The 18,576-nt window shown below is 38.2% G+C and overlaps 1 protein-coding gene across 2 annotated transcripts; it reads right to left on the reverse strand.

Moving 5' to 3' along the window:
- Window positions 1–11,440: 11,440 nt before the first annotated feature.
- On the reverse strand, window positions 11,441–17,617 carry isl1a (ISL LIM homeobox 1a). Of its 2 annotated transcripts, none has more exons than XM_043238533.1 (6): window positions 17,377–17,617; window positions 16,619–16,808; window positions 15,632–15,891; window positions 13,942–14,225; window positions 13,448–13,615; window positions 11,441–13,317 (listed from the first exon to the last, which is right to left on the reverse strand). In XM_043238533.1, exons 1-6 carry the CDS (start codon window positions 17,402–17,404, stop codon window positions 13,201–13,203), a joined length of 1,047 nt encoding a protein of 348 aa, XP_043094468.1. In that variant the 5' UTR covers window positions 17,405–17,617; the 3' UTR covers window positions 11,441–13,200. The 2 variants fall into 2 exon arrangements, with proteins under 2 accessions (XP_043094468.1, XP_043094467.1); XM_043238532.1 differs by having other exon boundaries at window positions 11,445–13,317; window positions 13,942–14,228.
- Between the last annotated feature and the right edge of the window lie 959 nt (window positions 17,618–18,576).

Raw genomic sequence — 18,576 nt, forward strand, 5'->3', positions numbered from 1 at the left:
CAAACCTCATATGTTAATATATACAGTAAAGCTGTCTTTTGTAGCAACTGGACTAGTAGAAACCAAAAATAATTATAACGTTTTGCTTTATCGCACACTTACCTTTTTACCAACAGATCACCTTGCAGCTCTTCGCTCGACGGGTAAGAAAATGGTTGCTGCGCGCCTTGTGCGTTACGTTACGTTACGTTACGTTACGTTACATTAGTGACGCTGCTTCCGCGGAGTTTGAGGCGGGTGTGCTTAAACCTTTGGAAAATGTCCGTTGCTGTTGTGCTGCTCGCGTAGTGCGATATCTTTCTGCAGTTCCTGATACACGTGTATTAAAATGTTTAATCCTTAAATCGGCGCAAACACGACATGTTTGCAGGCTTTTTTCCAGGATAAACGTACTGTTTACTAGTGAACTTGCGTCATGACCTAAAAACATCTGTTGCAGGACTACAAGGTATTACATTTTTAGATCAATAATCGATTTTTAAACACATCTATTAGGCTATTTGATATTTTCATAATAAACTAAATATGTAGCTGCTACAGTAGTATATAGCTAGTGATGTTGTAGGCCTAATTATAAATTTCTTCCATTAAATAAGAATTGAAAAAGTAATAAGCATCAAAAGATTAATAAAACTGAACCTATCCCTATTTGTTTATTAATGTGTACTGCATGGATAGTTAAAAAAAGTCCTAAAACAATAAAGAAGAAGAATATTAATATTGACTGGAATTTACTCAAGAATTTGGTTCATAATGAAATGCAAGCAAGCTTTTCTTAATTGTCCTTTCCTGTTCAAAACAACTATACTGTATACTGCATACCATATTCTGGCCAGAGTTCTACTTGTCGATACCTTACTACTTAATGCGCCAAGCTTTTTAACCACTGTTCTACAGTCTTTAGTTTTTCCTCTAAAGCGCTTGCATTTTCAGCACAGTATCTTGTAAACACATCTTCACTTCCTGGTGCACTGGAGAACCCTAGCTGCCAGAAATTGCTTTATAGCCAGCCAGTCAAAATACATACTGAAGCACTAATGGATATGAAGAATATCCACCGTTATTCATTTTTTTTGTTAAGGAAAATGAGAAAATGTTTTGCTATTGTATGTTTTTGAAATAAATCTTTATATGTAAAACAGACTACATGCGTTTATGTAGATAATATATTAAAAAAAGCAATATAGCACAACGTAACATGTTTGTTGTAGCACAGGAGCTTGGCTTGATCATACGCGTCATACTCTGATTATTACTCCAGTACTACCGCTTGGAACGACAGCTCTTCAGTATCCCAGGAGAGCCTCACCTAGTTAAGGAGGCTTATTAGATTTGTCCTATGAGAGGAACGGAGAGAAACACGGCATATGGACATAGACTTGTGTCCCGCCTAATTACAGGCATTATCTCATTTGCTATTGTAAGGTACTGTTGTGCCATCTTCCATTTATTTAATTATGCTTTTCACATATTGGCATAGGGGCCATTTGGACAAAATTTCCACACGGAGGGGGTTTTACACGGTTAAAAAAAAATCTGCCTTTTCAGGAGTGTGCTGCAATTTGTCAAGCAATTAGCCACACTAATTAAATTTCTGTACCTCTAATCAAACGAATATGCTAAAACATTCTTGCTGCTGCCAGTCCGATGTCTGTTCACATTTAACTTGATGGTTTAAAAGAGGCTCCTACTCTGCCTCCCCTCTCCACTTAATCACCTCATTTGCATTTTATATTGGTAAATCAAATTAAGCACCCGTAGCTTTTAACTTGATTGACTGTGGCCAGGTCCACTCGGATGGGACTTTTTGCAGAAAATTAGACCAATTTTAATGTGTGCAGAGCCTAGTTCCCCGCATTCAGCAAATCACATTCACTCAGCTAATTAAAATGATTTTGCCCCCTTTATGTGCGTACCCTCGCATGTGTGTTTGCCGGGGGTTTTGATAGATTTGCCCACCTGGTGTTGTCCATATCCTTTTCATGATTTTATAACAGAGAGTTCTCGTTTCATCTCCCAGAGGAGTGGGCCCAGGCATCAAACGCCGCAAAAAGAGAAATAATAAGTCGTGGCACTCCAGCCGTTTGCTTTGACTGCATTTCTGTTTTACCCTTTTAAGAATCAACAGGGAACGATCTGATCATCGTTGGGAATTTTTATTCAGATAGAACATGATGTTGCTTTAGAATATCAATCTATTCAAAGGCAACAACCAGATGAAAATGTAGTTAATTTTACATTCAATTAAACTGAATTGAATGAAGAGCTTTTTATTTACGCATATAAATAATGCACATTTAATATTTAAAAACATTAATATTAAGTAAAAAAGAAGCACATGTATGTGTATGGCCAGTACAAAAATCTAGATGAAAGCTGTAATAAAAGAACAGGGAAAGCAAGGAGAAAAGAAGAGGGGGGTTGGAAAAATGATGTGTTGAGGGAATATCCTGGGCAGGCGCAATGGATGCAGCTCTCGAGGACAAGGCCTTGTGCTGCTGCCCGCGTGCACCCCGGGATGTGACAGTCAGCTTAATTGCAGCTTTTAGGATCATTACTGCTAGAATGTGAATGTCAAAATGGACAAGGCTCTCAGCCCCTTTGACAAACAAGTGCCTTCCATTTTGCAGCGTGAGCAACCAAAGATATGAAATAAGAAAAAACCCAAAATCTGAATTCAATAATATTTCTATTATTGAAGTAATCGTTTTTATTGGATGGATGAAGACAAAAATATAAACTGAATGTTTGTGAGCCCACAAGCCCTTTGTTTGTACATTTTCGTTTTATTTTGTCGATGCATATATTATGACATTATGATATTATTGACTTTAAATAATTGTGATATTTGGTTCAGATGGGTTTAATAGAAGTATTTTACCCATATGCAGTTTTCTACCAAAATCATCTTAAATCACTTTTTAATTGTTTTTATTATTATTATTATTATTTATATCAAATTCAAAAATCAAATCAAATCAATTAATTTGATAATTATTGCTTTAGAAGCACAAAAGTAATCCTTTCAAAGTAAAGCCTCTGAAATCATTTATAGCCCATGTATGCACAACATATGTTGTTTTTCCAGTGTGTGTCTGTGCGTGTGTAATGCTTGGGTTATTTAAATTCACGAAGTTGCAAACAAATACCTCTGAACGAATATGAGTGAGTGATTCTGTGTTTAGCCCATGCTTACCAGAGAACCCACTGCCCTCTACCCATCACATAAACTGAAGAGGACCGGAATCAGTGTCTCTGGGTAATATGCATAATCGCTGAGGTGCCTATTCAGTGGTTTTCAGTCAAGCTTGTTTTTGTTTTTTGCATGTTTTCAGAGTGTTTTGACAGCAACTCTGACCGAAAACTCACTGATCGCACGTGACAAAGGTCAATGTTCTCTAGATTTCTACAAGCAGGAGAGCACCGAAGCCAAGTGTGTTTTTGTATTGTTGTACGAGAGCAGCCATGATAGTCATAAACAGATCAAAAATGAATGTGTGGATGAGGTGGCACACTGTTTTGCGTGAGCGTGTGTTTGTTTGTATAAAGTGTGACCGTTCAGAAGTAGATATTGCACTCTAAACAGATGCATTATCACCAATAGTTTTTTTTTTTTTTTTTGGGGGGGTCTAAAGGCTAAAATACACTACATGACTATTAAAAATTGAACAAAACAAATTTGATAAACAATGTACTTCCCAAAGGTTATTCAGAATACAGCAAACCCAGAGACACAAGAAAAAAAAATATTTGCTCTAAAATATTAAATTTTTTTCTTGTTCTCTAGCTTGATTCATGAAGTCTGAAGTTAAAATATCTTTGCCCATCATACAGCACAGCATGCCGTTATCTGTGAAATCAACTCCACCACCCAAATTCTGCCTACTGTCTCTGACTTTTAGCAACTGGCATTGCAAATCGGGGCAAAAATCTGTACAAATGTATAGTAGCGTGTTGCAGCCTTTAGAATTGTCAAACTATGTGTCGTATCAAGAGCATTTTCCAAACCTTTCACAACACTTTCTTAGTCGGATCACGGCAATATACTACTCCCCAGGAAGTAGCCTTATAAAATGTGGGCTTAATCTTTTTTAGTGCGCTATCAAGGAACTGAACTGCTCAATTCCCCAAGCAGGGCTTCTGGAGTGCAACGGTGCAGTGATTCAGAGGCGATGTGCAGCTGAAGGGGTGTAGGTTAAAAGGAGGTGCCTTACGGTTCGGTCTAAATGGTCCATATGTAAAGCTGTTTGCGATGTTAAGTTGCCCTTTGTGTGGGCGTCTGCAAAGCAAATAAATAACGTCCCATAATTTGCAGCATGGCAACACGTCGTGCGGGGAATGTGCAGGTGAATCATTTGCATTCTAGATGCCCGTCCGACGTAGTCGTTAATCTCTTTCATGTGTACTCGTAAAAGTGCCAGTGTGATGGAGTCAAGGGAAAGCGGCTTATTGGTGGACAGGTTAAATACTAGGACACTCATGACATGCCTGTTTTCCCACATGGGACCTTGAACCAGGCCGTCTTGCGGATTCCCCACATCGTTATTAGGTAGCACATAATCATGTCACAGGGAAAGTGGTTTGTCCCATTAGTGCCTTAATTAGTTGTGGCATCTCTGTTTAGATGTCTGGAATGAGTAGCTCTAAATTAGTTTGTTTCACCCGCAATGGTTTGAGTTTACTGATTAAATTAACCCCCGCTGTGTTAAACAAGCAGGTCCGCTATTCATTACGACGGTCGTGTTGACTGGTCAAATAATTTTGTGCTTATTTTTATTTGTAAACAATAATGTTTATTCAAACAAGGCCTCTTTTGTGTCTTGACACGGTAACACTTTTTTTGACATCCTCTGACATTGTTTAGCTAAAAATGCTTCTCTTGTGAGCATTGTCCTTGTTGTCTAACAGAAATATTGATGGGATGATTATTTGAAATAATTTATATGGATCCTCCAGGAAGATGAGGGGTTGTATTCTGTTATCGAGTCACATTTTCTGTATCATTGGACAATTATCCTTCATTGAAAAATCTGTCCCTGCACTTTTGCCTTGTAGCCTAATATTTTGGTATTTTTCCTCCTGGGAGAATCAGTATTAGATTCAATATAAACACTCATAATGGGGCTAGTAGAGGGTAGAGACAGCCATGCTAGGTGTGATTGTTCTGCCTGCAATCTCCTACATAATGCTGGTGTGCGAGACCCCTCACAATCTGACAGCCTGAGCAGCCTCATGGAAATAGTTCTTTTGAAGATAAATTACAGCATAGGTCAAACGCCTCCAGAATATTTCGCATCTGAACCTTATGGTCTTCACAACCTCATACTTTTCTTATTCTCTTAAAGATATTGGAAAATGTGGTGTATCAGATCAGTTTGCAGGCAAAAATTGATTTATAAAATGTTCAATTTGAATTTTATGGAGTTGAGAGGTGACGCTCATGGGAATCAGATTAGAAGAAACGTTCCAAATTCAGCAGCAGAAACCAACTATTCAGAAAACTCAAGTAAATATTTTGTCTGACGAAAAAGTTTTGGAATCCTTGGAATGAGTGTCATGTCAAGTTCTATCAGGTGAGACGGAAATTCAACCCATGCATTTCTAAAACAATGCTTAATAGGTGTAGGTAGATATACATAGATATAATGATTGGCGGATTGAAGGATTTTCTCCCAGATGAGAAATAATGCATCAGCGCTTATGAAAGCAAAAGGCAGCAGATTATATATGCAGTATTTTAATTAGTTGTCTTAAAAGAAAGACAACAATGCTGCTTTTGTAAGGAAGTGAGTCATTAAATATACATTGCGTCTGTATATAAATTATGCTCTCGCTGGAAAGACTGTAAGCTTAGAAGACACGGTTATTTCAGTTTTAAAACGGCACCCTTCAGACTGCTCCTTCACGAGATACTGTTGTCCTGAATCATATTTTGATTATTCTCAAGCGGGTGATACAGGATAGCAATTGACCGAACTGATAGTAAAGGTAGGCATCAGACAGTATGCGAAGAGATAAGACTGATTGTGTGTTCAGAAATCCTCACCTGCGAGGCCCAGGGGCCCCTCTCTTCTATTGAGAGTCACTCGTGGACCTCTATCTTCTCTTGGGGCCTCCTGATCTGTATAAGCATAATAATCGGACTCAAATTGGCTGTGAGGGGAAAAAAGGTAGACTATTGAGTCACAAAGCATTAGTGCATGGCTGTCCCAGTCGACTGCTTCCATGAACAAATGATTAAGGTGTACTCTTTATACATTTTTTATAAGTGCTATCTCTTTTGGATATCAGCCAAGCAGGTCCAAGTAGAATTGGGTCTTTCCACTGCTTTTAAAACAGACGTTGTATAGTCGACTTATAGGCCTCCAATTACTCATGTGATTTTTTTTTTTTTCACAAAAAGCCATCCCATTGGATTTCTAAGGAAGCATAGTGTTTTGTCTCCTGTTAAAGGGACTGACACCGGAGCAACGTGACTCTTGTCATTGTGGGCTTTATCAGTGATCTTTCTCTGGATGTGAAGGGCTTTGCCCTGCCACCTGTTCAGGCCTTCGACTTCTACCAAGATGCATATCATAATTTCTCATCAAAACTGCTTGCAGACATGAGATTTATAATGACATATTGTATCATTTCAACAAATTATGAATATGACTTGTATGTAGAATTCAAGTAAAATATTAAGTTCCTGTTATGCTTTCTGTAAGTTCATTTTGATTTTTTTGTATTTTATTGAAAGTTAATGTACTATGTCTATTTTTCTACAAAAAACTCATACTCATTTTCAAAAAACTCATTCTCATTTTCAAAAAACTCATTCTCATTTTCAAAAAACTCATACTCATTTTCTTTGCTTCAGATACAGTATAAATATTGCCTATAAATTCAGAAAACTGCACCCATGTTTCTGTCATTTAAGAGGAGGGCCAGGACTGATTTAAAGGGATTGGTTCCCAGAAATGAAATTATTTTATAATTTACTAACCTCACGTTGTTTCAAACCCCTATGACTGACTTTCTTATGTGGAACACAAAAGAATATATTTCGAATTTTTTTTGTAACCCGTTGATGTCTATATTGAACAGTATTCTGTTAAAATGTTTAATGTTTAATTCTGACAGATAAAAGTCAGTCGCGCTGTTTTAGAATGACATAAGTAGGGTGAGTAAATGATGACAGAATTTTCATTTTTGCGTGAACTATCACTTTAATGCTCCAGCACATTAAATGAAAAATAAATGAATTTATTACATTCCAGATGTAAACATAGAATCACTAATCAGTGTATTTATTGTCACGATTTTGCAATTCTATGCAATTCATTGGTAGCACACAAAACACAGTAATTTACATACACAGGTAATTTAGACTGATAACTGATCTAAATGAGAGTCAGGTGTTTTTTACAGCTATTTGATAATTTAGTTGATGCCTAGAGAGGATTTGCGTTGCCTTGGTTTCAAAGATGGTATCATAGGGTGGCTTGTGGGCTGTTTAATACGTCGTAAGCTAACCAGACACCCGCCTCAATCAGCATATGAGTTGCCATGACAAGAGTTACATGTACGTAAATTTATATAAGGGTATAAGTCTGTGTAATCTCCTTAGTGTATAACGGTTATTCTGCACACAAGAAACTAATGTGTGGTTTGAATAAAGTAAAATGAATTGTAAACTGATAACTATACATACATAGTATGAAATTGATTTTGTATATTAATGATTTGTCATTTGAGTATATGACACTTGCTAGGTCATCACATACAAATGTATCTTGCATTAATATATTGATGTAATATATAGACAGTAGTAGTGCTTTGCTACAATTTTTAAATATTTAAATTCTTTGCCAATTCACTTTATAAGTAGTGATTAAATATAGTCAACTAATATCAGGACAGTAATAATATTTTGTTTTGCACAAAAACAATATTGCCGTGCTCCGATGATTCACAAAAGTAGAATGTTTTCAGTTTGTGATAACAGCAAAAAGTTTTCACAGTTTTTATTATTATGTGACCTGGTATGTTTTATTTCCATTAGTCACGCTGTAAACCCAGCATCAATGAATTACCATCTGAGAATAACAATTACAACGGTCCTGTAAAGTTGTTTAAGCAGGAGCACAAGGTGTCCTTATAAACTGTAGCTATAGGGCTTGTAGATCTTTGTCTTTGTAGATTAATCATGTGCTCTTTGATAGACCTATGATAGACAATTCTGCTTCCTCTGAGTCTTTTATTATTTTAAATAGGAAACTGTTTGGCAATGTTTGCTACATTGCTTTCCTGACGTCACTCTTGCCTCTGCTTTCAGTATTACTGTAAAAAGCCTACTTCCTAGTGAGTGTCATATGCCTGTATACAGTTTGATATACCATGGGGAGATGTAGAGCTGAAATGTGAGTGAGGTAATTGTAATTTATATTTGAGTGTCAACTACAATTTCAGACCTGAAATTAATATTGATCAAAAACCTGTGATGATCAGGGTTACAAGTAGACTGAGCTAAATTTATCAGAAGTCGTGTAACCTTGTACACCCAGTAAAGCCTGACATATGAAATAATAGTCAAAAATTCAGTTTAGTCAATTGATTAGTCGTTTGACGTTGTGAACGTGAGCGTGAACCTTATTTGATGCATCAGGAGAGTTTGTGGCTCATATGTTATATGGATATGGAAAAACACATTGACACATATAGACGAATTTCACTTAACAAATACAATACAGTAGACTTAAGGTTAAGGTTTGATATGGTTAAATATTTTCTAAATATTTGATTTGTGAGATTAGTTTAGTTTGTATATTGCTAGCTGTATGGAATGCTCAAAAATGTAAACCGTATTAATCAGAAGAATTTTGTTTTGTTTTACCAGATACCCTGCTTAAACACTGCACCAGACTTAGCCTGAAAGCTTTTGCTCTTCTCTCAAAACACAAACCAAGCTTGTCACCCACAAGTCCCCTTTTCTGTATGTCCGTGTCAGTTTATGCCATCATACTCCCAGAGAGGCCGTCTTGACGGCATTGGAAGAATGAAAAGAATGAAGAATCAGCCCAGGGGGCTGTTATGTAGAGACTCAGGCTTTTCTGGGGCTGAGATGTTGGAGTGTGCTCTTTTCAGGCCTGAGCGTGATTCCCCCGTGGATCCGTAAGGCTCGACTCACAGGACCACGTAGCTCTTAGCATTCTTTTTTCACACGTGTTGTGCTGACAACTAACACTTGGAGTGTCCTCTTCATTGACACGTTCCAAAGAGGACCATTCTTGACCAGCACCTCTCTCTCTAGATCTGCTGACAGACTCTGAAAGTCTCTAGAAGAGCCCATGTTGAAAATGCAGGCTTTCCTCAGACATTCTGTCCATCCAAACTCTTAAAAGGATAGTTCACCCATAAATACAAACTCTCTCATCATTCATTGACCCATATTTTGCTCCAAAACTGTAATGACAATATACAATGGATGACAATGATAGCCATAATTGTTTGGTTATCAACATTCTTCAAAATGTCTTCTTATGTGTTTGTGCTTGTTGAGGGTGAGTAAACAATGACAGGATTAACATTTTGAGGTGGACTGTCCATTTAAACAAACTCAAGTCAGTGGTGCAGCTCTTCAGAAAACTGATCAGTGGTTCATTTGTAGATAGTTTTGCAATCTGTTGTGTCAGGTTAGGAATTCATAAATGTTGTAATCTCTAAAACTATTATAATATGGAATTATAAATGTGCACAGTACTGTTGGTAAGTAGAACAGCCTACTTGATCAACAACTGAACGAGAGAGTAAGAAAACAGAAAAAACAAAAGAAGATTTTTTTAAAGGTCAAGTGTTGTTTGTACCTCAGTGTTCTTCAAAATATCTTCCTTTGTGTTGTGGAAAAGAATGAAAGTCATACAGGTTGAGAATGACATATGGGTGAGTGAATAGATTTTAATTTTTGGTTTTCTTTAATATTATGTGTCTTATTCTTATAAATATACAGTAATATTCTCATAAAATTACAGATGCACAGTAAAGTTCCATCAACCATCTGCCATTGGTTGCCACCGCTGAACAATTGTGGGTTGAGCTCACCAGCCTCCCTGGTGTTGTGACTCTGTGGTCAGGCTTTGGACCTTGGGGAGGGATTGCTTGCCCGGTTCACAATGCAATCGGGTCTCATCCAGGAGACTGTGATTGTTCCATGGAGCCTCCTCCAGGTACAGTGCTGCTTTTGTTCCAGTAAGCCAGCGAAGCTGAATGCAGCACGGGAGGCTGGACCAGCTTTGCGAAATATTGTATCAGGAGGCTTTGTGCTACCCAACGGCCTTCTTCTGGCCGTAGAGGACTAGAGAAAAGAACTGACATTTTAAATAGGCGATCCCTATACTTCACAGAAGTGTGATGCCACTAAATACATTGCTCAACAAATGATCTAACAGTGAAACATTACATGTTTGGGTTCTGTTCTGGTTAATGCTAAATATTACTTTTTCATATGTGCCGGCAAGTGTTGTTCTTCAAACTTCAAACAGCTCTTCTGATTCACCAGCATGTGACTCAAAGAATCCAAATGTGCAGTAAACCACAGATAAATGGACTTGGCTTGGCTGTCATACCAGGTGTTGTGCTGTAAAAGAAAGACATTTATTGCCAACTAACATTAACATGACATAATTTTGGGTAGATTATCAGAATAATAGAAGAAATAATTAGAATTTGGGGGGGTGTTGGCAGTTGTGGTTTATGAGGACACAAGTTTGTTTAATGACTTGGATACAACAGCAGATGTATTAGAATTTAAAGGTGGTTTATAAGGACATGGCAATATCCTCATAATTCAAAAGGCTTAAAAACATACTAAATTGTGTTGTTGTTATCTAAAAATGCATAAAGTTTCCTCTAAGGGGTAGGTTTAAATGTAGGGTTGATGTAGAGAAATAGCGCATACAGTTTGTACAGTATAAAAACCATGACGTCTATTGTGAATACTCATAAACCACAAATACCAACGTGTGTGTGTGTGTGTGTGTGTGTGTGTGTGTGTGTGTGTATGAAAGAGAAATGTCAATAATGTTTTTTCCTTTTTGAAAACCAGTTAAGCATATTGCATAATGTACAAATTACAATCTTTTTTGGTTTTAAACTGAGAAGCCAATATGTAGATATTTTGAAGCCTGACTGAAATCGTTACATCGGTTTTAGTGAGTGGAGCCATGAGCACAATAAAAACTGTTTGCTTGCTTGACATGACAAACAACTTGCAAAGTGATGTGATATTAATAACTTTAGGCATTAGCAAAAAAATAAAAAAATCTTTGTGGTTCATTGTGTCTTATAGGTACAACCATCTCTTGGCTGGTATATTGCTATGTCTTCAGTAATTCCTAATCTGATATTTCAGATAATTTAGTTTAAATTAAGTTTGCCATAATTTACATTTAATTGAAATGCAAATAGAAAGTGCAGAAATAGCCGTACCTGCCCCTCTTGTATATTTATCTTAAACATTTTCTGTGGTAATCAAAGATAATAATCAAGATGATAATCAAATATATCTAAACAATGTTTTAGTAATATATGGTGTTGAATAGATCTTCAGTATTCATGACGAGTATCTCAATTTGCAACAATTGTTTGCGCAACGGAAGCATGGAAGCTGCAGAACAATGCCCATAGTGATCGGTCATGTACAGAGCAGTAGTCAAGGTCATTGTTCTAGCACCTGACATAATTTTCTGAAAGTCTGGAGTGTTTCATATTGAGGTTTAATTCTGTTACTTAACTGTTTGTACAAACTCACTGCAGGTCAGTGTGAAAATGAGTCACCGCTGTCAACTGAGTTTAATTTTTAAATTCCTGAATTTCTCGATCACACAGTGGTCTTTAAATACATAGTATTAATACTTTCTTCGTAAATAAAAAGGAAACATGTTAATGGCGAATTTGTCATTTTTTGCGTGGACTGTCCCTTTAAGAATGCTATGGCCTGCAATGCCGTTAACCGCGTTATTTGATCAAACGAGAACTGATTTGTTTCTCTTGCCTAATCTACTCGTTTTGTTTTTGCGTGATACATTACAAAGAGCAACCCTCAAATTATCATGCCAGAAACATAGGCTACAAAAATAGTAACATTTAAGAAAGCCCCGCGTGTCCGACCGTTTACTTACAGTACACGTCAAATTTTTATTGATCAAATATTCCTGAAGATAAGTCTACATATGGCGTTGTTCTTACATCAGTCTTTGATCAAACGACAGGAAACGTCAATTATGATAGATCATTCGGAGTCGACAGTATTCTTTTCCTCTTTTTTTACTTCTTCAGCAAGTAAAAGTACACAAAAGTGGCATGTCTTTCGACAATAAATAATAAAATATTTTGTAACACATGAACAAAACGAAACCTCCAGAGCTAATCGGTCATATTAACTTAACTTAAACCTATACACATCTTTGGGAAAGAAAAAAGTTCTTGGACGGACACGAACACATGAAATTCCCACACAGCTTGTGGCAAAATAGAGGTATACCTTGTTGCAATGCTTTAGTACTTGGGTTTGATGTTTGAAAAGAGACCATATGATATAACAAAACTGTAATCGCAGTAGACCTCGGCTGCCATACCCTCTTTCAGTCAACTAGTCCATTTCGGTCTTTTATAGAAACAGAATAAAACAGTCATGGTTTCATTATAGGCTACTCGCGTCGCGCACAAAAGTAGGCTATATGAATGTATATTAGATTGAGTTCTCTTGCGACTTATATCCGTAGAGGTCCAATGATTTGTCATAAAAGTGGGGGGAAAACGTGGAGGGTTATTTGGCAAAAGTGTCGCCGACCAGGTCCACTCGGCCGCGGAGCGCTGCAGTCATCATGTCAGGTTCGGTGTGTGAATGTGTGCGCCGGCTGGGTCCACTTTCGCGGGAGTTTGCAACTTTAAACGGTCTTTTCGCAACACTCGTTGGACTCGCTCGGTCGGAGAGTGTGTTTAAATCCCATGATTGTCATCACAGTGTATAAATACAACCAAGGGTTGTTTCGATATAGAGGCCTCGTGCAGTTGGAGGATGGGGTGTGTTTTTTTTTTTTTTTTTTTCAGGAGCGGCCCTAAATGAAATAGGGATGGAAGAAACTTCACGAGCCTCTCTCTGAGATTGGTTCCCGGACGCGTCCTTTGCCGGACTTCAGGTGCAGTAGATAATCCACTCGCCTAGGCCTCTATAGGACTCGCTACCATGCTGTTCGGTGTATCTGGCAGCTGCGAGGACATCGAGGCGACCTCGCTCCCCGTGGAGTTCGAGCCTGGACCTCCTTCGGAAAAATTCACCTAAAACAATGCAAAATGCATGCTGTTTATCGTTTATAATATCACGCCGTGGTTAATAATGGTATTAGCGGTGGTTTTGACGCGGCGCCCGCCGCTGTTATGTCCTTTACGCGCGGTCGTGCGCACTCACCAGTTGCTGGAAGGCAGGCTGGTCGATGTCACTCTGCAGTGCGAAGTCACTCAGGACTTTCCAAGGCGGTTGGTAACTCTGCACCTCCACTTGGTTTGCCTGCAAACCACCGTCGTGTCTCTCTGGACTGGTCGCCACCATTGGAGTCCCTGTCATCCCCTGGATGTTCTGCAGGTGACAGGGAATCGTTTATTTGCAGGCAAAAAATTCAGAGTACAGAGGCCGCACTGCAGAAACGATACAAGAAGTTGGATGCTCTAAATAAAACCCTAACTGGTTATTTTGAGAGAATATTTTAGGTTCTGAATACAGGCTACGCGCAAACTTTATTTTAAGAAAGCCTGTTCCGGATTTTGGCAATGCGTCCACATGCTTTAAGATACGCACAGCAGCCCATCAGATTGCATGCGCGTAAAGCTTACGACTGGCTCTTCTTTACAAATACAAGAAGCAGATAAGGAGTTTGAATGTTTTTTGGTCGCCACTACTCTTACCGTTTTGTCGTTGGGTTGCTGCTGCTGGAGTTGCTTCATCAGTATGCTCCTCTTTTTGTCCTTGCAGCGCTTGTTTTGAAACCAAACCCTGATGACTCTCGGGCTGAGACCCGTCATCTCAACGAGCTGCTCTTTCATGAGGGCGTCGGGTCGAGGGTTGGCATTGTAACAAGTCCTCAAGGTATGGAGCTGTTTTTCGTTGAGGACTGTCCGGACGCGGGTTGTTTTCTCAGGTTGCTTGTGCACATGGGGTCGAAGCGCAGGCTGACGTGCCGAAATGGGCTCTGCTGCAAGAAAAACGAAAAACAGAAAAAACTGTTAAATGCAAATAGGTCTTATATAATGCTATGAATGCGCGAGGACTACGAACAGAATGTATTCAGCATTAAACAATCACGTAATTTCATTGGATAAGTCGAAGGTACCCGACGCGAGGCCCCACTAAGGCGGAGGTAGCCTACTTATGGAAAATAATAATATGCCTATTAAATAACGACAACTATAATTCATTCAAATAATCCATTTTGAGAACGCAGTGTTAGTTTTTACATACTCTATTAATATATTTGATGCTCTGCTTACAAACCGGGATCGGGAGGAAATCTCTCCGCGTGCGTAAAAATATGATCTTTAGATATTTCATGCCGTTGAAATCCGCTGCTTCACAGATAAAATTCTCAATTCTGCATTACGTAGAATTTAGTAGCCTATCCTTTAATAAACTTGAAATGCAGCCATGGTTGCAATCCCTTTTCTGGCAATTATATGTTCCTGCTGGATGCAGTAAATTTGGAGGGCGAGTATGACCCAGATAGGTTTACGACACTTAATTAAAGCAATCTGTGCATACCACTGAATTTTAAATAATAAGGTGCGCGCGGTGTGCTGCCCATGACATTACTTCAAATCAGCTTGTTATTAAAAAAAACCTGCATTAACATACACTGATTTTGTAATGGTTTGTATTAGGGAATTTATTATTTTATGACAAAATAAGATACCTTTATTTAAACGCAGAATAGCATTTGGATCACTTCTAAGTTAAACAGCCGAAGATCATTTTACTTAAAGGACCTTTAAATGCAGAGCATCAACACGTATCTCAGTATGACATTTAATTGTATTGAAACGCATAAAAAAATCAAATCTGCCAAATGATGTTAATCGCACACACACACACACACACACACACACACAGCTAACACACCGCGGCGTGTTTCGAATAATATATAAATATTCCAAATGACATTTTATTTCCATTTATTTGTGAAAGGATCTCATTTCTTTCTCAAGTGCATGCAGGCTACAAGCTGACATTGTCGCGTGGTTGGCCTCTAATCAGCAGAGAATATCTATTTCATGCATGAATAGCCGAATTCAATAACAGACAAACATGGGGGAAAAAAACGAGTTATGCTGTCAAAGCACCACAAACTGGTAAGCTCGTTAATATCATCATCCCCGCCTTGTTATCACACCACATTTAGGCTATTTTATCGCAAGTCTCAATCTCGTAATGCATGATGTCATCATAAAGCTGTTTTTTTTTTTTTATTGTAAAAAAACAACAACAACAGCAAACGACTACGTTTAGAGGAGCTCTGTGTCTATTGAAATCCCCCAAGACAAATAATCCCCGAGTCCTTGAGCAAACAGCGCTTTGTAAGTTGTAGTAGAATGTTATGCCTACCTGCCATTTGTAAAGGTCTCGCCGGATGTAATGGGCTTAATGGGTCACCAGCACCCATTGTTGCCCGCTCCACCACGTCGTGGTCGGCCCTGCAGAAGAGCCCGTCTTCCCGCAGAGCGAACTCATCTCCTGGGATGAGCTGCCGGCTACACGCCACGCATCTGAAGCACTCGATGTGATAAACCTTCGAGCGTGCTCTCATCACGAAGTCATTCTTGCTGAAACCGATGTTGCATTTAGCGCATTTGATCCCGTATAACCTGAAACGCAAAAAATAGCCTGCATTATAATGTGTAAAAAAACAAAACAAAACAAAAAAGCTACTAAGAGATAACTGCTTTTCGATATGACAGCAATATATGTTATATTAAATAAAAATATGCAATAGTAATATTATATAGTGGTCTATAAAATATTAAATATATGGCGAAATAAAATGAACATAATGAAATAAAAAACACTAATTAAACTACATTTAAAGATGTGTGATCAAAATTCGTTAACTTTATTATTATTATTTAAATTATTATTAAATTAGGCTATTATTATATAACATCAACAACAACAATATTAATAATAATAATAATAATAATGATAACGCAATTTTAACGTATTATGGATATTATTTGTCCGCAGTGGCGTTTGTCTGTCACAAAAACATGTCCTATTAGAAATAATGCTGCATTAGGCTACTGTCAAAAATGATACATAAATAAATGTCGCGATGAAATTTTGCACAGCTTACATTCGACATAGCCATAGGCCACATATGAACAAAGCTCCACAATAATTGTCGAGTAATTGCGCTGCAGACTCATTTAAGACACGAGATTAGCATATAGGTGCTGTCCAGTCAAAAAAAAAAAACCCCAAAAAAAACATGAATGACAGCACGCTGCCGTAATGCACCAGTGAATAATGAGAGGTTACTGTCATTCAGTCATCCACACTCGAAAACTAAAACATGACCTAATTGATCTGCGTTACCTGATGTAGTCCCGCTTACAGTAAGTTTTTCCGTCTCGCACAAAACACGTACAGGACTCGTCCAGATACTGGTTACATTCTGCACATTTCAAACACGCCGCGTGCCACTCCAGGTCCGGGGACACGCGCAGAATATACTGGTCGTGGATTTGATTCCCACAGCCGACACACAACGAGATTAGACGCTTTTCTGATTGAAAGAGAAAGCATGTGATGTTTCAAATTATGTATTTTTTTTTATTATTATTTAGCCTTAATGTAACACCGTGCAACCTGAACGTCTTAAAAAGCCGCAATTGCCAATTTCTGTACTTTAACTCTTGCGTTAGATTAAATATTTATTTAGACACGTTTAAAAACGATACTGAATGCTGATAACAACGTCGTGTCAATGAAAAATTGAACAGAATTAGAATCGACATATCCTAATTAGTGTTATTGATATAGCAATAGCATAATAATAATACGACTAATAATAATAATAATAAATAATAATAATAAAATATCACAAATTAAATAGTCAGGAACGGGCCCTAAATTGGTAGTGATTTAAAGTGAGGAAGAGCGGTGTCAGCCACTAAAACACCGGCGTGTCACGATCCCAGTCTCTTCAGAACTTTTTAAGTTTTGCCGAAAGCAAAACAAGCTACTAAAATCATATAAAATGATCGGCATACATGCATGTGGTTGAAAACACATCGCCAACATTAGCAATAAGTGTCATCAGACACACATATAGACAGTAAAGCGTAACTTACTTTTTGGCGGATCCCCCATGTCTCCCATGTCAATAAAGTAAGGCGGTGTTAGGTCCACTTTAAAACCGGACAGAAGGCCCTTAGTGCCCGTGTTTTGATCTGAGAAGGTGGGAAAGTGGCCGAGGGTTCGAGGTGTTGCAGGACTTCCCGGAATCGAGATGCTTGCGATTAGAGTTAGGGGTGTGTGCTGAGCTCCCGTGCTTGGTCACAGTATTGATGGGCCACTCTTGTCCCTATCTCTCTCTCTCTCCTTCTCTCAAACTCCGTCGGCTTCAGCTCTTCTCTCTCTCTATTGGTCTGACGTAGGACACTCATACGTCACCTTTATGAGAAGCTGATTGGTTATGGAAAGAAGACCAGCTGTTCGGAGCCCAGGCCGACGAGTTGCGTTTACTTTTCTTATTTCATTCATGCATTTTTTTTTCCCTCTAATTTCTGCAGCTTCGAATTAAGCAGTCTACATCCTAAATATGTTAAAAAAAAGTATACTGCTACTACTACTACTAATGATTATCATTAAACATAAAAACATGAAAAATATATATTATTGCTTATTTAATACCTACGCTTTAATATTTATTCCGAAAAGCAATCGGTCTCTGTTCGGACGCCCTTTTTTTTGCTCAGGATATTCTGGAGGGGAATTTTAAAACCTGCTTTAAAATAGCACAATTACAAAGGCTACCTATTATTTGCTTTACGGCAACTGAAGTATTAGCTATAAACAACAGAGCTAGAGCAAGCGGAAAATAGTAGCATTATATTGTCGTTAAGATACGTTTTTTGGTAGAATAATTCGGAGCGATGGGCACGTGAGGCGAATTTTCCTCTCTGCCGGTGTACAGATTTTTACCGGGAAAGGCGCAAACCCCTATTTAGGCAGTTGCACACAGGGGCGCGTAACACGATTGAAATCGATGGCACATTTCAGTGTTGTCGCTATTCAAACTAAAACGCAATTACGGTACATAATTGCAGATAATGACCGTTTTAAACTGCGCAAGGCACGTGGTAATGTAAGCTCAATGTAAGGGATAGATTGGTTGAACAAACAAGCAGAGCATAGCACAGAGCTGATAAATTTCCTGACCTTTTTACAGCGACAGGGCGAATTTTACTAATAACAGTTGTTGTGTGTTTTTTTTTTTTTACTTGAGTTAAACTCCGCGCCGTTGATTCAACCAGTTCGTTGAGATTAAG

The sequence above is a fragment of the Puntigrus tetrazona genome, chromosome 5 (assembly GCF_018831695.1).
Source record: "Puntigrus tetrazona isolate hp1 chromosome 5, ASM1883169v1, whole genome shotgun sequence".
Taxonomy (NCBI): Eukaryota; Metazoa; Chordata; class Actinopteri; order Cypriniformes; family Cyprinidae; genus Puntigrus; species Puntigrus tetrazona.